This window comes from Bombina bombina, chromosome 10 (assembly GCF_027579735.1).
Source record: "Bombina bombina isolate aBomBom1 chromosome 10, aBomBom1.pri, whole genome shotgun sequence".
Classification (NCBI taxonomy): Eukaryota; Metazoa; Chordata; class Amphibia; order Anura; family Bombinatoridae; genus Bombina; species Bombina bombina.
In genome coordinates this window covers 51,452,427-51,480,396 of record NC_069508.1, presented here as the reverse complement: position 1 = coordinate 51,480,396, position 27,970 = coordinate 51,452,427, and the positions used below count along the sequence as shown (strand labels likewise).

The 27,970-nt window shown below is 36.9% G+C and overlaps 1 protein-coding gene across 1 annotated transcript in view; it reads left to right on the top strand.

Moving 5' to 3' along the window:
- DPYD (dihydropyrimidine dehydrogenase) overlaps positions 1-27,970 on the top strand; it is a 1,643,387-nt gene that overhangs the window by 1,306,489 nt on the left and 308,928 nt on the right. The window contains exon 19 of the mRNA XM_053694067.1: positions 2,649-2,791. Within this exon, the coding sequence (XP_053550042.1) occupies positions 2,649-2,791 (143 nt within the window). The remainder of the gene's footprint in view (positions 1-2,648; positions 2,792-27,970) is intronic.

The following is a 27,970-nucleotide window of genomic DNA, read 5'->3' as shown; positions in this document are numbered from 1 at the left end:
TAAAGGCTTTTTTTATTTTATATTTTTAAGAATTTTTTTTTTTTTAATTTCAGATCCCCAAGACTTACACTGTTGGACAGGTTAGGCGATTACCTTTACAACGGTGGGTCTTGGGGGGTCTGTAGCTGCTTAGGTGCCTGAGATAAAGGCTTCTAAACAGCATGCCCCTTGCTCCTATATTTAACATTTTTAATGTTAAATAAAGTTGCGCGGTGACGTCACTGCACGTAACGTGAAGCCCCGGCGATGCATGTCACTATGCAGGCCCGATCGCTGGGGTAGGAGCCGGTGGGAGCCCCCAGATCTCCCTCAAAGTGGGAGAGTGCTAGCGACGGCTCTGAGCTGTCATTAGCACCTGACTGAGACAATTTGTGATGGCTCAGAGCCGTCAATAGCACTCAAGGGGTTAAATAATATGTCTTAAAGGGATATGGAAGCCTAAACTAAGCTTTCATGCTTTAGACAGGTCATGCGGATTTCCATGAGTATATACCAAGCAAGCATGCACATTTCTTGAGAAATATATTGCAGCAATGCTTGAAACAATACATAACATTGATCCTACCTAGATATGCTTTCAGGGAAAGAAGATAAGTCTCAACAAAGGGAACGAAGACAAGGACATAATTTTGTTAACAGACATAAATATCATTTTTTTTTTTTTTTTTTTAAAGCTGAATAATTTTTTTTTCTGGGGGATTTTTTTTTAACAATAAATTGATATTGTTTCATAGAAAAGACACATTTCAAAATGTATTGCAGTTTAGGGGTGTTTAGACTCGGGCTTATGTTAGGGTGTTAGGTGTAAACGTTACTGGTTTTCAACCATAGGAATCAATGGGATATCTGGCAGCATCGAACTTAAGCTTTTGCTGCTTTCAGACTCCTATTGATTCCTATGGCATCCGCGGCCTCCAGGGTGGCGGATTGAAAACCAGGTACGCTGGGCCGGAATAGGTGTGATCGTACCGGTTAACTATTTAATAACTTTGAAAAAGTGTCAAATAGTGCCGAATGTGTATTCAGAACATCTGTAATGACGTAAGCATCGATCTGTGTCGGATTGAGACCGGCGGATCGTATGTTTCGTCAAAGATTTCAACTTTTGCCTGTCTGTAGGCTTTGATAACTAGGTCAAATCAAGCTTGCCACAATTATGCTGCGGAATTCCAGCGTATTTGCGGTTGACGGCTTGATAAATATCACCCTAGGGGTGTTAGATGATAACCATGCTTTCAAAATGCATTAAAAAATCAAGATCACTGTTGCAAAAAACTTTATTCCCTCTGCCTTCACTAAATTATCTGTTACATTTATAATATTACTGAACTTCATTTGTATCTTTAGCATTTTAGAAATCCAGTAACTGATTTTAGCCCAAAATTGGTAGATCATAGGGCAATCCCAAAGATAGTATTTTAGTCATGGATTTGCCCCTTTACATTTAATACACTCATTTTTACAGTTAGTCAATTTACTGACAATCCTTGGAGTGGCATAAAATGTGTGCAGTATTTTAATCTAAGATTCTCTAAAATATGAATCACATGTAAATTGTTGGACAAATTTAAGGTTTCTGTCTATCTCCCCTATTCTAAGAGTGATTTCAGCTTCTTTATTTCACCCCTTTATTATAGTTTCCATATGATCATTTATGGTTGAATCCACCAGAGTTTTATAAATCATGGAATAAGTATATTTTCCTTTACCAAAAGATATAACTTATTTAGCTAAGCAGTGTGGTTACTCCAGTTTCAGGTGATATGCATTTTGTTTTAATTTTGTTGACAATCTATGCATTTTTAACTTCCTGCTATTTCTTATGCATAGACGTTTTTGATCTTATTGTCTCTTTATAGTCCCAAAATAATCTCCTTCCTTTTGAATATTCATGAGCTTGATTTTGCTTTGGTGTATTTCAAGTTAACAATATATAATAATAGTCTTAAAGGGATATGGAAGCCTAAACTAAGCTTTCATGCTTTAGACAGGTCATGCAATTTTCCATGAGTATATACCAAGCAAGCATGCACATTTCTTGAGCTCTATATTGCAGAAATGCTTGAAGCAATACATAACATTGTTACAAACTTTGCTGCCAGTGAAGACACATCCATGCTGACCCTACCTAGATATGCTTTCAGGGAAGGAAGCTAAGTTTTAACAAAGGATTCATGCTTTTTTTTTTCTCTTGGGGATTTTATAGTTTTTGCCTTTTTTCTACAAAACTATTGATATTGTTTCATATAAAATATACATTTTAAAATGTATTGCAGTTTTTTTTTTGTTTATTTCTTGAAAAATGCAAGTCTCTATCTTAAATAAACCAACATTATATCATTCTCTGCTCCTACAACTGTAAGAGTTGTCTATAACAGCCAGTGATCATTATTACAAAGCGTGCAACTGATACTTCTGTGAAAATTATGTTCTCAACATGCATAAATGCTGTTCTTTCTGATGTGTCAAAGATACATAAAATATTCAGTCCATTGTTCCTTTGAGAATCACTCTTGTACCAATACAAATTTGATTATATACTTTCATAAATGTAAGCAATTTTTTAAAATTTATTTTTTAAAGGGTAAGTTTATACATTTTTTAATTTTGAAAGGGTCAGTAAAAGTTGTATTTCTTGTTTTTATTAGGAAATGCTATCAGACCCATTGCTCTTCGGGCGGTTTCTGCAATTGCTCGCGCTATTCCAGGATTTCCTATTTTAGCTACTGGTGGTATTGATTCAGCAGAGAGTGGACTGCAGTTTCTACACAGCGGCGCATCTGTTTTACAGGTAAGATTAGCCATGTCTGCTTCTGTTGGAGTTACCCAAGAAAGAAGAAAGACTGCAGCACCTCTGTATATTTAATAGCACAAAAGTTGCTCTTTATTAGGGTGACATACCCATTAAAAACAGCAGTGTTTTGAGCCACAACAGACTCTTAATCATGCATGATTATGGGTCTGTTGTGGTCCAAAACGTTGCTGTTTTTTCTGGGTATGTCACCCTAATAAAGATCAAGTTTTGTGCTATAAATACAGAGGTGCTGCAGTCTTTGTTCTTTCTTGGATATTGCATGGGCTTATCAGAGACCCTTATTGATCTGCAGGCCCTCTGGTGAACTTTGTGAAAACTTCTAAAAGGTGCTGCACTCATTTTGTGGGTATTGTTATACTACGGAATCTGTTAGAGTTAGTATCTTTGGTGATAAAAACAAAAATAGGTTAATCTTTCACATTTAAATCTCTTACAAACGCAAACCTTTGCTATTATGCTCATTTACAATATAAAAATTTAATTTTAAGTGATATTACAACCAGACTTTATTATATTGCTTTATCTCATAATCAAACTATATTGAGCCAATTGCCTAAAACTATATGCCCATTATTTGTGCATACATACATTGTCATTCTAGATATTGGGGAATATTTATCAAAGGTCTGGCGGGCCTGGTCCGACAGTGCGTATCAGGTCCGCCAGACCTTGCTGAATGCGGAGAGCAATACGCTCTCCATGTTCAGCATTGCACCAGAAGCTCTTGTGAGCTGCTGGTGCAACGCCGCTCCCTGCAGATTCGCGGCCGAATCGGCCGCCAGCAGGGAGGTGTCCATCAACCTGATCGTACTCTTTCGGGTTGATTTTCGGTGGTATCTGCATGCTCAGAGACGGTGGACATAGACCGCTGCTTCATAGCTGCTGTTTCTGGCGAGCCTGCAGGCTCGCCAGAAACACGGGCCCTCAAGCTCCTTTCGGAGCTTGATAAATGGGCTAAAAGAAGTTGCACCCAGGGGGTGAATCGCCATAGAACAGGCTAACAATGGTATTGAGCTGGTTGTTCGTTCCTGTGAGTGCATTTCTCTCTAGTCTCCCTATGTAAAAAAGGGTAACCCAGACGTGGACCCCTTGCTCAGTGTGCTTAGAGGAATACTGCTACACCTCACTGACGAGGCCCAATGAAGGCTGAAACGATCATCTGGGGTTGCTGTGTTCCTTGTTCAGAAAGGAGTTGCCTGGTATTTCGGCGCTGGACTGGCTGTAATGGGCGGAGTCAGACTGATATACTACAGGAGAATTCTACTCTGTGAAAAGCATTACTGGGCTAAAAGAAGTTGCACCCAGGTGGTGAATCACCATAGAACAGGCTAACAATGGTATTGAGCTAGTTGTTCGTTCCTGTGAGTTCACTTCTCTCTAGTCTCCAAATGGGCCTCATTGTCTTCGACTTTCAGTGCCAATGAAAATAGTACAGCCAAAATGAGCTTTATAATGTGGACAAAAGCACTATGTTTCCCATTTATCAATTAGTATTCAGTAGAATTCCTGAGATATTTACAGACTTGCTTTGGATCGCTTCTCTTGAGTAGATTGTCAGCTGCCAAAATTATAAAAAAATTTGCTCTTTTTGGTCATGCAAAGTTTAACGCTAATATTGGTGATTGGATGATATATTTGAAGGCATCACAGATGGCTACTCCAAAGTAAACAGGAAACCTTATTCTTGGCTAAAACACAGGGCAGCACAAGCTACATCAATCAGAGGACTGCACATTCATATTTCCTTTGTGGATTTTGCCGTAGAGCTACTTTTATTGCTCATAATATTGTACCATTTTTTTCTTAGAGGGCAGGATAGATTTCTGGTTCAGCAGCATGTTCTCTCTGGCAACTTGTGCTCTTTCTGCTGGTTGAAACAGATTAAGTGAGCGCTAAAAATATATTATCACTGAAAGCCAAGCTATAAATCTGCCCCTCTTAAGCAGATTTAAAATATCATAGACTCAAAAACAAAATTTAACTAGCGCTCCAACTAGGGAGCAAAGGATAAATATATGGAAGAACACAGATAAAATATGAGTGTAAATAAACAAATAAGGTATAAAAACAGGAGTATATACAAAAAAACAATCAGAAATACATATATTTTAATGAACAAGACTCAAATAAAAAGCGCTAATATATAAAAACGGTATAGGGATGTCTCCTTTTTTGTTGTTGACTCTTTCTGCTGGTTGCCTTGTTCTGATATTCTTCAGAGTCTCAACAGGGATAGCTGAACCATGTAAACAAGTCAACACCCTAATGATTACAACTTGCTAGAATAATCAACAGATTAAAAATGTACACTGTTGGGGGCTCTTTATATTTGCTCCCTATAATCCATTTATTGTTAGTTCGGCCCTAACATTATTCTGGTCTCCGTTTATTTCTTATGGAGTTTGTTAATGAATGTAAAAAGCTGTTTGTCAATCCTTAAATTTGTTAATTAAATTGTTTGGGACATAAATGCGATTTCACATCACAAACAGATGTCATTGATCTACTGTAAATGACACTTAACATCCGTACGAGAACCCACACATGTGGCCAATTTATTTGGGGTTGACAGCTTTAAAACTTTTAATAATTATTAACGTTTGAACTTTGATGGGATAATAAAGCCTAACATATGGCTAAAGGCTTCATCAATGGGGCCTTGTGTGTTTAATCATAGTAAAGCAAATTCCCTGAACACTCCTATTCCACTTCCGATGAGCATGTGACCAATGATTAAAGCATTCAAGCATTTGCCTGTCCCTGAATGGAATAACACCTGAGTATAGTGTGAGTGCTACACTAACCCTTTGTACGACTTAAATACATAGGGCCAGATTACAACTAGCTTGCTATTTAGCATTAGCACCTTCGCTCACATGCAGTTATCGCCAGAAGTAAACTTTTGACATGCGCTAAGTTGAAAGTTAAAACATCAGGACTTCGGATATCATGACCTCACTAGCTTCTTTTCCCATAGACTTCAATAGAGAGCATAAGTTGGAAAAAAAAACTAACACTTATTGCTCACACATTAACCCGACAGGAGTTAAACCTACAACGCTAACCCAAAGGTAGGTATGAATATTTTACATTTATTTTGAAATATATATATTTTGATATATCTATACCTATATATTTATATATGTATGAATATATATAGTTATAGGTATATACAGATATATATAGGAATATCTATTTAAAAATAAATAGAACATTTATTCCTATGTGATGAACATTGGAATGTAAAATATTTATAGTATATACACAGTAAAACATATTATTAAATATACATTTCTTTCATGTAATTAGCAAGAGTCCATGAGCTAGTGACGTATGGGATATACATTCCTACCAGGAGGGGCAAAGTTTCCCAAACCTCAAAATGCCTATAAATACACCCCTCACCACACCCACAATTCAGTTTTACAAACTTTGCCTCCGATGGAGGTGGTGAAGTAAGTTTGTGCTAGATTCTACGTTGATATGCGCTCCGCAGCAAGTTGGAGCCCGGTTTTCCTCTCAGCGTGCAGTGAATGTCAGAGGGATGTGAGGAGAGTATTGCCTATTTGAATGCAGTGATCTCCTTCTAAGGGGTCTATTTCATAGGTTCTCTGTTATCGGTCGTAGAGATTCATCTCTTACCTCCCTTTTCAGATCGACGATATACTCTTATATATACCATTACCTCTGCTGATTCTCGTTTCAGTACTGGTTTGGCTATCTGCTATATGTAGATGAGTGTCCTGGGGTAAGTAAGTCTTATTTTCTGTGACACTCCTAGCTATGGTTGGGCACTTTGTTTATAAAGTTCTAAATATATGTATTCAAACATTTATTTGCCTTGACTCAGAATGTTCAACTTTCCTTATTTTCAGACAGTCAGTTTCATATTTGGGATAATGCATTTTAATTTAACATTTTTTCTTACCTTAAAATTTGACTTTTTCCCTGTGGGCTGTTAGGCTCGCGGGGGCTGAAAATGCTTCATTTTATTGCGTCATTCTTGGCGCAGACTTTTTTGGCGCAAAAATTCTATTTCCGTTTCCGGCGTCATACGTGTCGCCGGAAGTTGCGTCATTTTTTGACGTTATTTTGCGCCAAAAATGTCGGCGTTCCGGATGTGGCGTCATTTTTGGCGCCAAAAAGCATTTAGGCGCCAGATAGTGTGGGCGTCTTATTTGGCGCGAAAAAATATGGGCGTCACTTTTGTCTCCACATTATTTAAGCCTCATTTTATCTTGCTTCTGGTTGCTAGAAGCTTGTTCTTTGGCATTTTTTCCCATTCCTGAAACTGTCATTTAAGGAATTTGATCAATTTTGCTTTATATATATGTTGTTTTTTCTCTTACATATTGCAAGATGTCTCACGTTGCATCTGAGTCAGAAGATACTACAGGAAAATCGCTGTCAAGTGCTGAATCTACCAAAGCTAAGTGTATCTGCTGTAAACTTTTGGTAGCTATTCCTCCAGCTGTTGTTTGTATTGATTGTCATGACAAACTTGTTAAAGCAGATAATATTTCCTTTAGTAAAGTACCATTGCCTGTTGCAGTTCCTTCAACATCTAAGGTGCAGAATGTTCCTGATAATATAAGAGATTTTGTTTCTGAATCCATAAAGAAGGCTATGTCTGTTATTTCTCCTTCTAGTAAACGTAAAAAATCTTTTAAAACTTCTCTCCCTACAGATGAATTTTTAACTGAACATCATCATTCTGATTCTGATGATTCCTCTGGTTCAGAGGATTCTGTCTCAGAGGTTGATGCTGATAAATCTTCATATTTATTTAAAATGGAATTTATTCGTTCTTTACTTAAAGAAGTCCTAATTGCTTTAGAAATAGAGGATTCTGGTCCTCTTGATACTAAATCTAAACGTTTAAATAAGGTTTTTAAATCTCCTGTAGTTATTCCAGAAGTTTTTCCTGTCCCTGATGCTATTTCTGCAGTAATTTCCAAAGAATGGGATAATTTGGGTAATTCATTTACTCCTTCTAAACGTTTTAAGCAATTATATCCTGTGCCGTCTGACAGATTAGAATTTTGGGACAAGATCCCTAAAGTTGATGGGGCTATTTCTACCCTTGCTAAACGTACTACTATTCCTACGTCAGATGGTACTTCGTTTAAGGATCCTCTAGATAGGAAAATTGAGTCCTTTCTAAGAAAAGCTTATCTGTGTTCAGGTAATCTTCTTAGACCTGCTATATCTTTGGCTGATGTTGCTGCAGCTTCAACTTTTTGGTTGGAAACTTTAGCGCAACAAGTAACACATCGTGATTCTCATGATATTATTATTCTTCTTCAACATGCTAATAATTTTATCTGTGATGCCATTTTTGATATTATCAGAGTTGATGTCAGGTTTATGTCTCTAGCTATTTTAGCTAGAAGAGCTTTATGGCTTAAAACTTGGAATGCTGATATGGCTTCTAAATCAACTTTACTTTCCATTTCTTTCCAGGGTAACAAATTATTTGGTTCTCAGTTGGATTCCATTATTTCAACTGTTACTGGTGGGAAAGGAACTTTTTTACCACAGGATAAAAAATCTAAAGGTAAAAACAGGGCTAATAATCGTTTTCGTTCCTTTCGTTTCAACAAAGAACAAAAGCCTGATCCTTCATCCTCAGGAGCAGTTTCAGTTTGGAGACCATCTCCAGTCTGGAATAAATCCAAGCCAGCTAGAAAGGCAAAGCCTGCTTCTAAGTCCACATGAAGGTGCGGCCCTCATTCCAGCTCAGCTGGTAGGGGGCAGGTTACGTTTTTTCAAGACAATTTGGATCAATTCTGTTCACAATCTTTGGATTCAGAGCATTGTTTCAGAAGGGTACAGAATTGGTTTCAAGTTGAGACCTCCTGCAAAGAGATTTTTTCTTTCCTGTGTCCCAGTAAATCCAGTAAAAGCTCAAGCATTTCTGAAATGTGTTTCAGATCTAGAGTTGACTGGAGTAATTATGCCAGTTCCAGTTCCGGAACAGGGGATGGGGTTTTATTCAAATCTCTTCATTGTACCAAAGAAGGAGAATTCTTTCAGACCAGTTCTGGATCTAAAAATATTGAATCGTTATGTAAGGATACCAACGTTCAAGATGGTAACTGTAAGGACTATCTTACCTTTTGTTCAGCAAGGGAATTATATGTCCACAATAGATTTACAGGATGCATATCTGCATATTCCGATTCATCCAGATCACTATCAGTTTCTGAGATTCTCGTTTCTGGACAAGCATTACCAGTTTGTGGCTCTGCCGTTTGGCCTAGCTACAGCTCCAAGAATTTTTACAAAGGTTCTCGGTGCCCTGCTGTCTGTAATCAGAGAACAGGGTATTGTGGTATTTCCTTATTTGGACGATATCTTGGTACTTGCTCAGTCTTTACATTTAGCAGAATCTCATACGAATCGACTTGTGTTGTTTCTTCAAGATCATGGTTGGAGGATCAATTTACCAAAAAGTTCTTTGATTCCTCAGACAAGGGTAATCTTTCTGGGTTTCCAGATAGATTCAGTGTCCATGACTCTGTCTTTAACAGACAAGAGACGTCTAAAGTTGATTACAGCTTGTCGAAAACTTCAGTCACAATCATTCCCTTCGGTAGCCTTATGCATGGAAATTCTAGGTCTTATGACTGCTGCATCGGACGCGATCCCCTTTGCTCGTTTTCACATGCGACCTCTTCAGCTCTGTATGCTGAAGCAATGGTGCAAGGATTACACGAAGATATCTCAATTAATATCTTTAAAACCGATTGTTCGACACTCTCTAACATGGTGGACAGATCACCATCGTTTAATTCAGGGGGCTTCTTTTGTGCTTCCGACCTGGACTGTAATTTCAACAGATGCAAGTCTCACAGGTTGGGGAGCTGTGTGGGGATCTCTGACGGCACAAGGAGTTTGGGAATCTCAGGAGGTGAGATTACCGATCAATATTTTGGAACTCCGTGCAATTTTCAGAGCTCTTCAGTTTTGGCCTCTTCTGAAGAGAGAATCGTTCATTTGTTTTCAGACAGACAATGTCACAACTGTGGCATACATCAATCATCAAGGAGGGACTCACAGTCCTCTGGCTATGAAAGAAGTATCTCGAATTTTGGTTTGGGCGGAATCCAGCTCCTGTCTAATCTCTGCGGTTCATATCCCAGGTGTAGACAATTGGGAAGCGGATTATCTCAGTCGCCAAACGTTGCATCCGGGCGAATGGTCTCTTCACCCAGAGGTATTTCTTCAGATTGTTCAAATGTGGGAACTTCCAGAAATAGATCTGATGGCGTCCCATCTAAACAAGAAACTTCCCAGGTATCTGTCCAGATCCCGGGATCCTCAGGCGGAGGCAGTGGATGCATTATCACTTCCTTGGAAGTATCATCCTGCCTATATCTTTCCGCCTCTAGTTCTTCTTCCAAGAATAATCTCCAAGATTCTGAAGGAATGCTCGTTTGTTCTGCTGGTAGCTCCGGCATGGCCTCACAGGTTTTGGTATGCGGATCTTGTCCGGATGGCCTCTTGCCAACCGTGGACTCTTCCGTTAAGACCAGACCTTCTGTCACAAGGTCCTTTTTTCCATCAGGATCTGAAATCCTTAAATTTAAAGGTATGGAGATTGAACGCTTGATTCTTGGTCAAAGAGGTTTCTCTGACTCTGTGATTAATACTATGTTACAGGCTCGTAAATCTGTATCTCGAGAGATATATTATAGAGTCTGGAAGACTTATATTTCTTGGTGTCTTTCTCATCATTTTTCCTGGCATTCTTTTAGAATACCGAGAATTTTACAGTTCCTTCAGGATGGTTTAGATAAGGGTTTGTCCGCAAGTTCTTTGAAAGGACAAATCTCTGCTCTTTCTGTTCTTTTTCACAGAAAGATTGCTATTCTTCCTTATATTCATTGTTTTGTACAAGCTTTGGTTCGTATAAAACCTGTCATTAAGTCAATTTCTCCTCCTTGGAGTTTGAATTTGGTTCTGGGAGCTCTTCAAGCTCCTCCGTTTGAACCTATGCATTCATTGGACATTAAATTACTTTCTTGGAAAGTTTTGTTCCTTTTGGCCATCTCTTCTGCCAGAAGAGTTTCTGAATTATCTGCTCTTTCTTGTGAGTCTCCTTTTCTGATTTTTCATCAGGATAAGGCGGTGTTGCGAACTTCTTTTGAATTTTTACCTAAAGTTGTGAATTCCAACAACATTAGTAGAGAAATTGTGGTTCCTTCATTATGTCCTAATCCTAAGAATTCTAAGGAGAAATCGTTGCATTCTTTGGATGTTGTTAGAGCTTTGAAATATTATGTTGAAGCTACGAAATCTTTTCGTAAGACTTCTAGTCTATTTGTTATCTTTTCCGGTTCTAGAAAAGGCCAGAAAGCTTCTGCCATTTCTTTGGCATCTTGGTTGAAATCTTTAATTCATCTTGCCTATGTTGAGTCGGGTAAAACTCCGCCTCAGAGAATTACAGCTCATTCTACTAGGTCAGTTTCTACTTCCTGGGCGTTTAGGAATGAAGCTTCGGTTGACCAGATCTGCAAAGCAGCAACTTGGTCCTCTTTGCATACTTTTACTAAATTCTACCATTTTGATGTATTTTCTTCTTCTGAAGCAGTTTTTGGTAGAAAAGTACTTCAGGCAGCGGTTTCAGTTTGAATCTTCTGCTTATATTTTTCGTTAAACTTTATTTTGGGTGTGGATTATTTTCAGCAGGAATTGGCTGTCTTTATTTTATCCCTCCCTCTCTAGTGACTCTTGTGTGGAAAGATCCACATCTTGGGTAGTCATTATCCCATACGTCACTAGCTCATGGACTCTTGCTAATTACATGAAAGAAAACATAATTTATGTAAGAACTTACCTGATAAATTCATTTCTTTCATATTAGCAAGAGTCCATGAGGCCCGCCCTTTTTTTGTGGTGGTTATGATTTTGTATAAAGCACAATTATTCCAATTCCTTATGTTATATGCTTTCGCACTTTTTTATCACCCCACTTCTTGGCTATTCGTTAAACTGAATTGTGGGTGTGGTGAGGGGTGTATTTATAGGCATTTTGAGGTTTGGGAAACTTTGCCCCTCCTGGTAGGAATGTATATCCCATACGTCACTAGCTCATGGACTCTTGCTAATATGAAAGAAATTAATTTATCAGGTAAGTTCTTACATAAATTATGTTTTTGAGTAAAAATTAATTTTCTTGTTTTTCAGGTACTTGAGTGCAAAGGGCTCCAAAGTATATACACATATGTATATATACATATATACACATTCTATACTATAAAAGTCCAAGTGTGTTTGTCCGAAGCTGTCATGCGCAGTAGAGACTGTGCGCGAGGACAAACACACCTGGCCTTCTATTCTGCAGACTCAGAGTGAGTAGTGACGGGCCGCTGGGTGTGACGTGGGCGTGGCCAGGTGTGACATGGATGGGGCCAGACAGAGCCGGGTGTGACGTGGGCTGGGTCGGGCGGGGCCGTGCTCGGCTTCACAAGGCTGTGCGGAGAGCTCAAAAGAGCTCAATAAAGGAGGGATAGAGAGAAAACGAGAGGGAGAGAGACAGCAAAAGAGAGGGGGCAGGGAGAGCAAAAGAAAGGGGAGAGAGATCAAGAGGGGAGATGCTGACAGCAAAAGAGATGGAGAGACAACAAAAGAGAGGGGGGAGAGCAAAAGAAAGGGGAGAGAGAGAGATCAAAAGTGGGGAGAGAGAGAGAGCAAAAGAGAGGGAGAGAGACAGCAAAAGAGTGGGAGAGGGAGAGCAAAAGAAAGGGGAGAGAGAGATCAAAAGAGGGGAGATAGAGAGAGCAAAAGAGGGGGAGAGAGAGATTAACAGAGGGGAGATAGAGAGAGCAAAAGAGAGGGAGAGAGACAGCAAAAGAGAGGGGGGAGAAAGTGCAGAGAGAGAGAGCAAAAGAGAGGGGGAGAGTGCAAAAGAGGGAAGATAGAGAGCATAAGAGAGGGGAGAGAGAGAGCATAAGAGAGGGGAGAGAGAGAGAGCAAAAGGGAGGGGAGAGAGAGAGAGCAAAAGGGAGGGGAGAGAGAGAGCAAAAGGGAGGGGAGAGAGAGAGCAAAAGGGAGGGAGAGAGAGAGCAAAAGAGAGGGAGAGAGAGAGCAAAAGAGAGGGAGAGAGAGAGTAAAAGAGAGGGGGGAGAGAGAGAGAGCGCAAAAGAGGGGGGATAGAGAGAGCAATGTAGGGGGATAGAGAGAGCAAAAGAGAGGGAGAGAGAGCAAAAGAGAGGGGGAGAGAGACAGAAAAACAAAGGGGGAAAGAGAGCAAAAGAGGGGGGATAGTGAGAGTGAAAGAGAGGGAAAGAGACAGCAAAAGAGAGGGGGAGGGAGAGCAAAAGAAACGGGAGCAAGAGATAAAAAGAGGGGAGATTGAGAGAGCAAAAGAGAGGGGGAGGTAGAGCAAAAGAAAGGGGAGAGAGATCAAAAGAGGGGATATAGAGATAGCAAGGGAGAGGGAGAGCAAAAGAAAGGGGACAGCGAGATCAAAAGAGGGGAGATTGAGAGAGCAAAAGAGAGGGAGAGAGACAGCAAAAGAAAGGGGGGAGAAAGTGGAGAGAGAGAGCAAAAGAGAGGGGGAGAGAGAGAGCAAAAGAGAGGGGGAGAGAGACAGTAAAATAGAGGGGCAAAAGAGAGTTAAAGAAAGGGGAGAGAGAGAGCAAAAGAGAGGGGGCATAGAGAGAGCAAAATAGAGGAGGGAGAGAGAGAACAAAAGAGAGGGGGAGAGAAAGAGAGAGCAAAAGAGGGGGGATAGAGAGAGCAAAAGAGAGGGAGAGAGAGAATAAAAGAAAGGGGGAGAGAGACAGCAAAAGAGGGGGGATAGTGAGAGCAAAAGAGAAGGAGAGAGAGAGCAAAAGAGAGGGGCAGAGAGAGAGTAAAAGAGGGTGGATAGAGAAAGCAAAAGAGGGGGGACAGAGAGAGCAAAAGAGAGGGAGAGAGAGAGCAAAATAGAGGAGGGTGAGAGCAAAAGAAAGAGGGAGAGAGACAAAAAAAGAGAGGGGGAGAGAGAGCAAAAGAGGGGGGAGAGTTTAAAAGAAAGGGGGAGAGAGACAACAAAACAGAGGGGGAGAGAGAGCAAAAGAGGGGGGGAGAGAGACAGTAAAATAGAGGGGCAAAAGAGAGTTAAAGAAATAGGAGAGAGAGAGCAAAAGAGAGGGGGGATAGAGAGAGCAAAATAGAGGAGGGAGAGAGAGAACAAAAGAGAGGGGGAGAGAAAGAGAGAGCAAAAGAGGGGGGATAGAGAGAGCAAAAGAGAGGGAGAGAGAGAATAAAAGAAAGGGGGAGAGAGACAGCAAAAGAGGGGGGATAGTGAGAGCAAAAGAGAAGGAGAGAGAGAGCAAAAGAGAGGGGGAGAGAGAGAGCAAAAGAGGGGGGATGGAGAGAGCAAAAGAGAGGGAGAGAGAGAGCAAAAGAGAGGGGGGTGAGAGCAAAAGAAAGAGGGAGAGAGACAACAAAAGAGAGGGGGAGAGAGAGCAAAAGAGGGGGGAGAGTTTAAAAGAAAGGGGGAGAGAGACAACAAAAGAGAGGGGGAGAGAGAGCAAAAGAGGGGGGATAGTGAGAGCAAAAGAGAGAAAGCAAAAGAGGGGGATAGAAAGAGGAAGAGAGAGCAAAAGAGAGGGGGAGAGCGCAAAGCGAGGGGGAGAGAGAGTGCAAAAGAGGGAGGAAAAGAGAGGGGGAGAGTTTAAAAGAAAGGGGGAGAGAGACAACAAAAGAGAGGGGGAGAGAGAGCAAAAGAGGGGGGATAGTGAGAGCAAAAGAGGGGGGATAGTGAGAGCAAAAGAGAGAAAGCAAAAGAGGGGGATAGAAAGAGGAAGAGAGAGCAAAAGAGAGGGGGAGAGCGCAAAGAGAGGGGGAGAGAGAGTGCAAAAGAGGGAGGAAAAGAGAGGGGGAGAGAGAGAGAGCAGAAGAGAGGGGGATAGAGAGAGAGCAAGGGGCAGAACCGCTGTACTGCAAAAATTGGCCCGTGTACACAGGCTTTAGGACTAGTATAAACATAAATACACATCTATACACATGTATATGTGCATATATCCATTATAGCCCTTTCCATTCATATACCTTGTCATATGCCATATACCTATTAGCCCCTATAACTTTTTTGTAATATTTAAATTAAATATTTTTATTAGGTAGTGTATATATAAGTATAACTGTCAATTTTATTGTATTTATGTTGTGTTTACTGCAACTTTTTTTAAGCACTAACCCTTTACACAAGGTCTCAAGTTGTGCTAACCTAAGGAGAGCAAATTGAGTTTACGTTTGTGCGATCACCTTTACTTTCAACCTTCTAATATGCACGCAAGTAAGCACTGGCACAATATTTTAATACCACACAAGTGCCATTTATAATCCAGCCCATAATAATAAAAGGCTATTTATTTGCAAAAAAAAATTGAATGTAATGATCGGCACAGGAATTTGAACAAAAACTTAGCACCCTACATATCATTATGATTTTTTTTCAAGGTTCTCCTACTCTCTGGATTTTTCATCCTGTTTTTGTCAAGCTGCACTATCAATGACATACTGCTAGTCAAAATGTCCAGAATGTTTATGTAAAACAAGAGATACAGCAAAAGAATTACTAGACCCCGTGAGAAACCATCATTTGATCAGGTCCCTTGATGTTTTCGGCTTTAATATTTGATAAGAACATATTTACCATGTCTAACACTTGTACAGTCGTATGCAAAAGTATAGGCACCCCTGACAATTTCCATGATTATCATTTATAAATAAGTGGCTGTTTGGATCAACAATTTCATTTTGATTTATCAAATAACTGAAGGACACAGTAATATTTCAGTAGTGAAATTAGATTTATTGGATTAACAGAAAATGTGCAATATGCATCAAAACAAAATGAGACAGGTGCATAAATTTGAGCACCCCAACAGAAATATTGTATCAATATTTAGTAGAGCCTCCTTTAGCAGAAATAACAGCCTCTATATGCTTCCTATAGCCTGTAATAAGTGTCTGGATTCTGGATGAAGGTATTTTGGACCATTCCTCCATGCAAAACATCTCCAGTTCAGTTAGGTTTGATCGTTGCCGAGCATGGACAGCCCGCTTCAAATCACCCCACAGATTTTCAATGATATTCAGGTCTGGGGACTGGGATGGCCATTCCAGAACATTGTACTTGTTCCTCTGCATAAATGCCAGAGTAGATTTTGAGCAGTATTTTGGGTCATTGTCTTGTTTAAATATGCAGCCCCAGTATAACTTCAAATTTGTGACTGATTCCTCAACATTATTCTCAAGTATCTGCTGATATTGAGTGGAATCCATGTGACCCTCAACTTTAACAAGATTCCCAGTACCGGCACTGGCCACACAGCCCTACAGCATGTTGGAACATCCACCAAATTTTACTGTGGGTAGCAAGTGTTTATCTTGGATCGCTGTGTTCTTGTTATGACCAAATAACTCAATCTTTGTTTCATCAGTCCACAGCACCTTCTTCCAAAATGAAGCTGGCTTGTCAAAATGTGCGTTTGCATACCTCTAGCGACTCTCTGCTGTGGCATCACTCTCGCATACAGCTTTTCCTTGTGCAAAGTGTGCTGAATTGTTGAACGATGCACAGTGACACCATCTGCAGCAAGATGATTTTGTAGGTCTTTGGAGGTGGTCTGTGGGCTGTTTTTGACCCTTCTCACCATCATTTGCCTTTGCCTCTCTGATATTTTACTTGGCTTGCCACTTCTGGCCTTAACAAGAATTGTTCTTGTGGTCTTCAATTTCCTCACTATTTTCCTCACAGTGGACACTGACAGCTTAAATCTCTGCGATACCTTTTTGTAGCCTTCCCCTAAACCATAATGCCTTCTCCTAAACCATAATGCCTTCCCCTAAACCATAATGTTGAACAATTCCTTTTTTTCAGTTCATTTGAGAGTTGTTTTGAGACCCCCATGTTGCCACTCTTCAGAGGAGAGTCAAAGAGAACAATTTGCAATTAAATACATTTTCTCATGATTGGATGCACCTGTCTATGAAACTCAAGGCTTAATGGACTAACCAACCCAATTGTGTGTTACAATTAATCAGTGCTAGGTAGTTACAGGTATTCAAATAAACAAAATGACAAGGGTGCCCAAATGTATGCACCTGTATAATTTCGTTTTGATGCATTTTGCACATTTTCTTTTAATCCAATAAACCTAATTTCACTACTGAAATATTACTGTGTCCTTCAGTTATTTTATAGATCAAAATGAAATTGCTGATCCAAACACCCAATTATTTATCAATGAAAATCATGGAAATTGTCAGGGGTGCCTAAACTTTTGCACACAACTGTATATATAATATTTTTAGATTGACTTTTAAAATCCGATCAAACCACTGAGAGCATCAAGGTTTCAAAACACTCAAACTAGTATAAAGTATAAAAATATTTTATGACTTTAATATATGCCATGCTAAATATGAACTCATTTCAAATCCATTATGCTCAAGATATTTAATTTGAAGGCTCACTGTACTCAAAATATGTTATTGGCTAAAAAATATGAAACAAAGGCTATGTTCATTTAAACTTATATACTAGTATCTGATTTGTGCTATTTACTATTACCAATCAATGAGCATTGACAAAAAGAATCAACAATTGTCCATTTGCAAGAATGATAAAACCCTTTTTCTTATGTTTAAGAAAGTACATAAAGCATAGTGCAGCTGCATATAACTGCTAGGTTGTGTCTAGGGATGGGCGACTGTTTAGAAACATTAGAAATTTAAAACAAACTTAAATTCATTGGTTCGTTTTAATCAAATTTGGAATGTTCATATAGCAATCTAACATTCTTTTTTGAATATTTGTTTTTGAATTGTAAAGAACATTTGAAAATATTTGTTCCAATAATCAAATGTTTAGCTTTGTATTTTACATCACATTGAAAAATATTACTAACATTCGATTTCAAACTCATTTTATGCAAATTCTTTTTTGAAATAGTATTTGTAATCTACATCGATCTTTTATAAATACAATATTCAAATTTGATTTTGAAATAGTATTTATAATCTGCATTTATCTTCTATAAATGTAATATTCTAATTGAAAACTAACATTCAAAATCAAAACCAAAATTCAAAATTTAAAATTACATTCAGAATTGAAATTTACATCGGAAATCAAAACCGAAACCAAAATTTGAATTTGAAAGTTACATTTGAAAACCAGAAATAAGATTTGACTTACAAATTATTCTTTCTTATCAACATTCAATTTTCCAAATCGAATTTAGACAATAAAATTCATTCTACCTTTCAAATTAGAGTTCAAACACATTTACCCACCCTTAGTTGTGTTTCCCTTGAGAACAACAGTATATTTTTGTAGATATTCAAGAATCAATGACAAATTAAACACAAAATTATTGAGGGATATATCCCCTGGGAAGAAAGACAAACATTGTGGTTTAAATACACTAGCAGGCTGATGCTTATTAAGAACAACACAATATATAATAAAATATAGCATTGGTGGTCCATCTATAATGTTAGAGTTACAAAAAAAATAAAAATAAAAGAAATCTATAAAACAGTAAACAAAAGAAAGTCTGGATGTAGCTTTTGTTTAGAAAAAAAACACAAATTGTATTCTAAAATATGTATCAAAATAAAAGTAGGAAGTCTTTATATTTATATTATTATTATTATTTTTTTCATCATGACTTATAGTACCCAGCTGTTCCAGAAACTAAAGTGCTATTTCAGTTTATGATATAAAGGGAAGAAAGGTAGAAATTGAAATGTGCATGGGTGCATTTGACTTGTAAATAGAAAAAGAGGTTATTACATTTTTTCAGTGGCATATGCCCATATTCTGTGAGGGCTAATGCAAATATAAAAGAAAAGATGATGATATACTGGCTTTCTAATCTGTTTTGTTTATTATTGAAATCATGTTGTGATCACTATCCACACATCTTCACAATTAAAACTTGATATAAATGACCAGCCATTTTGTCAATTTGAACCTTGCAGAATTCTTCTTAAAAATAATAGAATATAAAAGATAAATCTATGACATACAGAAAGAGAAGCACTCTCTCAGGAACGAACAGCTTAATAACTTGTTAATGGTGATTTGCAAACTGTGGGAAGCCTCTTTTAGTCCAATAATGCTTTTCACAGAAAATAACTTTCATGATGTATATTTGTCTAATCCGCTAAACAAGGTCAGTCCAGCCCCGAAATAAAAAGCAATCCTTCTATGAACAAGGAACATGGCAACTCTAGACTATAGTTTCAGCCTTCATTGGGGCTTGTCAGTGAGGTGTAGCCATATTCCTCTAAGCACATTGGACAAGGAGTCCACATCTGGTTACCCATCACTCTTATAGAGACTTCCCCAGGGTCATATTTCAAATAGATATAGAAAGAGAAGCACTCTCTCAGGAAAGAACAACAGCTCAATAACTTGTTAGCTTGTTCTATGGCGATTTGCCACCTGGCAGCAACCTTTTTAGCCCAATAATGCTTTTCACAGTGAAGAACATTCCTGAAGTATATCAGTCCGATTCCACCAAACAAGGTAAATATAAATATAAATCACTGAATACATCACACTTGAAATATTTGCTTTATATTGTATGTGTGTGTGTGTGTCTGTGTGTCAAGGATTAAAATTACAAGCTTTCCAAATGTTTTGTGTATGACAGACATTAGTATGCATTTGTATTTGCATGTCAAATTTGACACAAATTATAACCAATCTTGTGAATTTGAACCTGAATGAATTGAAATGAAGAATAAAACAAATAACCAAAAACAGCATATTTTAAATAAATACATGTATAAATATATATTTTATAACACTTTTTAAGATGTGCTTATTTTCAAATTTGTCTTTTTTGTTTAGATGGTCTAATAACACCCAATAAATGCTTATTTAACACTACTACTCTACAGACAATTTGCCCAGAGTAATCTGGTAATAAATTGAATCAATTTAGGTTGCTATTGTCTTAAAGCCATGTGGGGATTTTATATCATACGGTAATAGCATATTTTGAAAGTCTATATACCTCTTGTGTTTCAATCATGCTGTCCATTAAAGTTTGGGTGATTACAGAATATGTCAGTAATAACCTTCAGCTCAAACACTTTTCTTACTACACAGTATATCTGTAGATTAGTATCCTGTCCTTTTTAAGAGAGCAGTGAACTATAAAAAGGAGGATATAAATACACCTCTCCCAGCAAGGCAGAACAGAGAAAAGTAAGAATTTCAGTTGGTGACCGATCACCCATGGTGTTGGAATAAATAGAAAAGACAGTACTAACAATGATAAAATCTTCAAGAAAGATCCACAAACTTATCACTCATTTATATGATGTATTTTTTTCAAGACTACACAATATTGATATTTGTAAAAAATAAAATAAAACACGCATTCCACACTATGCTCTTAAAACAAGCAAGATGTATAGATCATAAATAATATACACTGTACATAATGTTTGTTTGTGGCGTATTATTATATTGAACTACTGGAGTTGTTCATTCCAATTCAGGGTTTGTGGACTAGGAATGAGCTTGCTGTGATTTCATATTATAAATAAGTTTAGCACTACTGTTACTATCTGATAATGTTAATGATTGAACAAAGTTTATGATAAATGCTGGCTCAAATATTATATTTAGCATATCAGCCACCAATATTTTGCCCCGCAAGACTTTTGTTAAATTATAATTTAGGACTTTGATACTACTAGCAATATTATCTAAGGTGACAATTTTCTCTTCAAAAAGAGACACCTTTCATATTCTTGTTATGATGTTGAAGTCATTTTGTTAGGATTTCTTCCAAAGAGTGAAAACTGCAATTTAAACCTTATTTTTAAATCTATTGTCTAAACTGTTGAGAGATTTCTCACTCACCTGAATTAATATCCCAAGATAGCATATGTACTACAGAAAAAAATGTACCTTAGTGTCATTTATCATGTTTCATTTTTATATCAAGATACAAGCAAGGTTAATTAAATGAATATAATAAGGAAAATATAACAAATTAATGATGTAGCATTGCAATAAATATAGCAATACATGTTAAACTCAGTAGTGAAATATATATATAAAAAATAGTCAAATTTCACACATGACTTAAAGGGATAAAGGGGTAGTCTACTTGAAAATTGTTATTATTTAAAAAGATAGATAATCTCTTTACTAATTATTCCCCCGTTTTGCATAACCAACACTGTTATATTAATACACATTTTATCACTGTGATTTCCCTTCTTCTAAGCCTCTGCAGACTACCCCCTTATCTCTGTTCTTTTGACAGACTTGTATTTTAACCAATCAGTGCTGACTCATAAATAACTCAACAGGAGTGAGCACAGTGTTATTTATATGGCACACATGAACTATCACTGTCTAACTGTGAAAACTTTCAAAATGCACTGAGATAAGAGGCAGGCTTCAACGGCTTAGAAATCAGTATGAGCCTACCACGGTTTAGCTTTCAACAAAGAATGCAAATAGAGCAAAGCAAATTTAATGATAAAAATAAATTGGAAGGTTGTTTAAATTGCATGCCCTATCTGAATCATGAAAGTTTAATTTCTTTCATGTAATTGGCAAGAGTCCATGAGCTAGTGACGTATGGGTTATACATTCCAACCAGGAGGGGCAAAGTTTCCCAAACCTCAAAATGCCTATAAATACACCCCCCACCACACCCACAATTCAGTTTTACAAACATTGCCTCCTATGGAGGTGGTGAAGTAAGTTTGTGCTTAGATTTATACGTTGATATGCGCTTCTCAGCATGCTGAAGCCTGGTTCCTCTCAAAGTGCAGTGAATGACAGAGGGATGTGAAGGGAGTATTACCTATTGAATGCAATGGTCATCCTAACGGGGATCTATTTCATAGGTTCTCTGTTATCGGTCGTAGAGATTCATCTCCTTCCTCCCTTTTCAGATTGACGATATACTCTTATATACCATTACCTCTGCTGATTCTCGTTTCAGTACTGGTTTGGCTATCTACTTTATGCAGATGAGAGTCTTTTGGTAAGTATGTTTTATTTTATTTATGACACTCTCAGCTATGGTTTGGCACTTTATATGTAAAGTTCTAAATATATGTTTTATACTTACATTTGCCATGATTCCGGTTAATCGGTATATTTCCTTTTTACAGACTGTCAGTTTCATTTTGGGAAATGCATATGAATACATTTTTTCTTACCTGAAAATTTTTCAAATTGACTTTTCTTTCTAAATTGCGGGCTGTTAGGCTTGCCGGAGTACAAAATGCTATAATTTATTGCATCATTTTTGGCGTGTGACTTTTTTGGTGCGAGAATTACATTTGTTGACGTCATGATGTAATTTCTGGCGTCTTAGTTGGCGCCGAGAGTTTTCACGTAGTTGCGTCATCTATGATGCTCGTGTTTGTTGCAGACGTTTTTGGCGCCAAAAAATATTTTTGTGGGCGTCATACTTGGCACCAGTTTTTTTTACATTATTTAAGTCATTGTTTCTTTTTGCTTCTGGTTTCCAGAAGCTTATTCTGTTTGCATTTTTTCCCATTCCTGAAACTGTCATATAAGGAATTTGATAATTTTGCTTTATATGTTGTTTTTTCTATTACATATTGCAAGATGTCTCAATCTGACCCTGTATCAGAATCAAATTCTGGAATGCTGCTGCCTGATGTCTGTTCTACCAAAGCTAAGTGCATTTGTTGTAAACTTGTGGTTATTGTTCCTCCGGCTGTAGTTTGTGTTAGTTGTCATGATAAACTTTCAAAAGCAGACCATATTTCCATTAGTAGTAGTCCATTACCTGTTGTTGTTCCTTCAACATCTAATGTTCAGTATATTCCTGTTAATATCAGAGAATTTGTTTCTAATTCTATTCAGAAGGCCCTGACTGTTATACCACCTTCTAATAAACGTAAAAGGTCTTTTAAAACTTCTCATAAATTCGATGAATTTTTAAATGACGGCCAGCATTCTGATTTATCTATCTCTGATGAGGATCTATCTGGTTCAGAAGATTCTGCCTCAGATATTGACACTGACAAATCTTCATATTTATTTAAAATGGAGTTTATTTGTTTTTTTATTAAAAGAGGTGTTGATTGCTTTAGATATGGAGGAGTCTAGTCCTCTTGATATTAAAACCAGTAAACATTTAAATTCGGTTTTTAAACCCCATGTAGTTATTCCAGAGGTTTTTCCAGTTCCTGATGCTATTTCAGATGAAATTTCTAGGGAATGGAATAGTTTGGGCAATTCATTTACTCCTTATTCAAGGTTTAAGAGACTCTACCCTTTGCCATCTGATAGATTGGAGTTTTGGGAAAAAATCCCCAAAGTTGATGGGGCTATCTCTACTCTTGCTAAACGTACTACATTCCTACGGCAGATAGTACTTCTTTTAAAGATCCTTTAGATAGGAAGCTTGAATCTTATCTAAGGAAGGCTTATTTATGTTCAGGTCATCTTCTTCGGCCTGCTATTTCTTTGGCTGATGTTGCTGCGGCTTCAACTTTTTGGTTGGAGGCTTTAGCGCAACAAGTACCAGATCATAATGTGTATAGCATTGTTAAGCTAATTCAACATGCTAATAATTTCATTTGTGATGCCATTTTTGATATCATTAGAATTGATGTCAGGTATATGTCTTTAGCTATTTTAGCTAGAAGAGCTTTATGGCTTAAATCTTAGAATGCGGATATGACTTCTAAGTCAACATTGCTATATCTTTCTTTCCAAGGAAATAAATTGTTTGGTTCTCAGTTGGATTCTATAATTTCAACTGTCACTGGGGGGAAGGGGAATTGTATGCCCCTTCAACAAGAAGCAATATATTAAAAACCCTGTGTTTTCGTATGTGTCTTTTAGACTGAAAGTTCTTCATTCAAGTATGCTTATTTCACTGACTGCAACAAATTGTGCCCAATATAGTTCAGCCAAGGAAATCATATTTATAATTTGTTGTGTGATTTCCTTAGTAAAATACTTACAACAATTCAAAATTAGTAATTAATTTTGTATTATGAGATATTTTATTGGACCCTTTACTCAGTATTCTATTAAAACAATATTAACTATTGTAAATATTTATAGATTAAAGATAGTTATTAAAGATTTAATTTAATTTACTTTTAATATGCAAAACAATTACACGCATTTCCCATTAATTACCTATTATTTATCAAGAAATGTATCCATGCAAAATCTGAATCAACAATATATATAATTCCACTGTCTTTAAATTATTAATAAATATTTATATGCATCAGGGAATTTTATTTAATTAAAGGGACAACATTTTATTTGCTTTCTTCTCTTGTTATCCTTTGCTGAAAGGTTTATCTAGGCAAGCTCAGGAACAGCAGAGAACCTAGGTTCTAGCTGCTGATTGGTGGCTGCATATATATATATATATATATATATATATATTGATTTTGATTGGCTCACCCATGTGTTCAGTTAGAAGCCATTAGTGCATTGTTGCTCCTTCAACAAATGATACCAAGAGAATGAAACAAATTAGATAATAGGAGTAAATTAGAAAGTTGTTTCAAATTGTATTCTCTATCTGAATCATGAAAGAAACATTTTGGGTTTCATGTCCATTTTAGCATTCTAATTTTAAAAAGATGTCCACTGGAAAAGAAAAGATCTATTGGTAAAATACAATGGCCTAGATTACGAGTTGTGCGTTAGGTTAAAAAGCAGCATTGGCTGGTCCTATCGCTGCTTTTTAACGCCTGCTGGTATTACGAGTCTTGAAGGTACAGTTGTACCGCTCACTTTTTTGGCCAGACTCGGAAATACCGCAAATCCACTTACGTCAATTGTGTATCCTATATTTTCAATGGGACTTGCATAGCGCCGGTATTACGAGTCTGACCAAAAGTGAGTGGTACACCCTCTCCTGTCAAGCCTGGTACCGCACTTTAAAGTCAGTAGTTAAGAGTTTTACACTACAACGCCGTATCATAAAACTCTTAACTAAAGTGATAAAAAGTACAAACACCCATAAACTACCTATTAACCCCTAAGCCAAGGCCCCCCACATCGCAAACACTAAAATAAATATTTTAACCCCTAATCTGCCGAACCGGACATCGCCGCCACTATAATAAATATATTAACCCTTAAACCGCCGCACTCCCGATTGGCAAACACTAGTTAAATATTATTAACCCCTAATCTGCCGGCCCTAACATCGCCGCCACCTACCTACATTTATTAACCCCTAATCTGCCGCCCCCAACGTCGCAGCCACTATATTAAATGTATTAACCCCTAAACCTATATCTAACCCTAACACCCCCTAACTTAAATATAATTACAATAAACCTAAATAAAATTACTACAATTAACTAAATTATTCCTATTTCAAACTAAATACTTACCTATAAAATAAACCCTAAGCTAGCTACAATATAACTAATAGTTACATTGTAGCTACCTTAGGGTTTATTTTTATTTTACAGGCAAGTTTGTATTTATTTTAACTAGGTAGCATAGTTACTAAATAGTTATTAACTATTTACTAACTACCTAGTTAAAATAGACACATTTACCTGTAAAATAAAAACTAACCTAAGTTACACTAACACCTAACACTACAATATAATTAAATTAACTAAATTAAATACAATTAATTGCAATTAAATAAAATTATCTAAAGTACGAAAAAAACCCCACTAAATTACAGAAAATAATAAAATAATTATAAGATTGTTAAACTAATTACACCTAATCTAATCCCCATAACAAAATAAAAAAGCCCCCCAAAATAAAAAAGCCCTACCCTACACTAAACTACAAATAGCCCTTAAAAGGGCCTTTTGTGGGGCATTAATTGTAAAAAAAAAAAAAAAAAAAGTACAAATACTCCCCCCAACATTAAACCCCACCACCCACACAACCAACCCTACTCTAAAACCCACCCAATACCCCCTTAAAAAAGCCTAACACTAACCCCTTGAAGTAAAGACATGAAAGTAAGGGAGCTGCTATGAATAATGTTATGTGTTTAAATTAAGAACAGAGGTGCAGACCCTATAACGCTATATTTAAAAAAAAAAAAAAAAAAAGACAGAAAAATAAGGATAAGTAATCCTTATATAAAAGAGAGGGATTTCAGTACTCTCCAAAACACATAGAAAAACAATTATTTTGTATGTATAAGTAAAAATTCAAAAATTATAAAGAAACAAGTGTGGAATCTGGTAGAGACATAGAACAAAACTTGAAACCACTCGTATGTATCCAAAAAGTACTAACAATTTATTATTGTATAAACAGAAGAAAAACATATGAAATAATTAATTTAAAGCATATTCTCAAAAAGAGACGTCTCATGGGGAATAAAGTATGGATGCAAATGTAATATACTTAATATTGAATGGCTTCAAAATTTGAGAAAACTAACACCACCTCTATCAGAGGACAACCCCAAAATCATATATGAGGGATATGTTGTCATGATACTATCATGAGGATCTATGTTGTTAACTCAAAAACTTTAAGTCAACATTAATTAAAGCTTAAGATTCCATCACCATTGAGATAAGCATAAGTGATAAAAAGAGAAGCTTGGTTATTATTAAATAGAACGTGTATAATAACAGGTGCAGCAAAACACTATACCAGTAGTCAAACACAACACCATAATCAGAGGGCATTCCCAAATAAAAGGGTTTATACTATCATGATATACATTTAAGGATCTATGTGTTTGGAAAGAGGTATTTATATTACATATACCAAGTTTGAGCTGTATAGTGCAAATAACGAATAAACAATCAGCATAATATATAACACATGCAAATAAAGGAATCAAAAAGACTCGTATAGAGAACTGACAGACAGTCCTTCCAAATTACTGTGAAGCAAATGTCCAGGCATCCACTTTGCGGTAGGAAATATTTCAACTTCCACTGCCTTGTACAGATGAATATCCAAGCACTCACCGTCTTAAATGAGGTTAGATGGTGATTCCGTAAAGCACTGCTGCATCCAAATATGTTTCCAAGCAAAGAAAAAGTTCTTACAAACAAGCGGTCTCCATGAAAACTTAAAGGTAAGCAAACACAAGTCCCACAGATTGGCGTCTCATCAGAGAAATCAGCTGCTGCCACTGCCTACGCGCATTTCATTCCCTTGACTGACAGGGACTTCCTCAGGGCTGACGTCATTGTAACACACCTGGCCTTTTATAGGCCGTACTGAACACACCTCCAAGAAATGATGAAATATGTGCAAAACGTAAGTAAATAAATTACAATGTATATACAAAGTTTTCAAATGCATAAGTTTGTATCATAGAAAAAAGATAGTGCTTCAGAAGACACGCAAAAATAAACCAAATATTTGAAAGAGACGGAACTCACTAGTAAGATTGTCTCCCCGGACACAGAAGATGTAAACAAGAGGGCAATAACTGTTTTTTTATGGTAAAAATAAATAAATAATATCAAAGGTACTACTAAAATAATAAAAAATAAAAAATATAAATGAAATATATATATTATAGTTGAATAATCTAAAAAAATAAATAAAAAAAATAATAAAAAATGGAATTAGTAAGGGAGGGGGTGGGATCGAACCTAGAACCTCAAGATGTAAAAAACCGAAATAACACGTCTTAGTCCACTCGCCTATCTACAGGAGTAACCACATATGGTGGAAAATGTCACCCTTTAACTTATTACCTATCCAAGGATAAAGATTCATTCCCAGGCAAACGCTAAAAGATTTTGGTAAGGATCTAATCTAAAATTTATAAGACGGATCCCACAAAATAAAATATATTTTGTACATCACCAATTGTGCATAAGGTCCAATAAACCTTAAATATAAGAAATTTAAAAAGGGCGGGCTCGAACCCAGGAACTCAAAATACAAACCTACATTACTAATACATGATAGATCAGTCACAGTCCACTCACCTACGATAGGAAATATCAATATATAGTGATGATCTCATACCTTTAAACTAAATACATACAACAAAAATCTAAAAAGAAAAATCAACTTAAACTCCAATTAACTCATAAGTAACAATTCAGCCAAATAATCTAAGGCAAAAGACAATATCAACAAATCTGGTAAAAAAAATGATAAAAAAAAGAAAAATGTATACCAAATACCTTCAATAAAGAGAG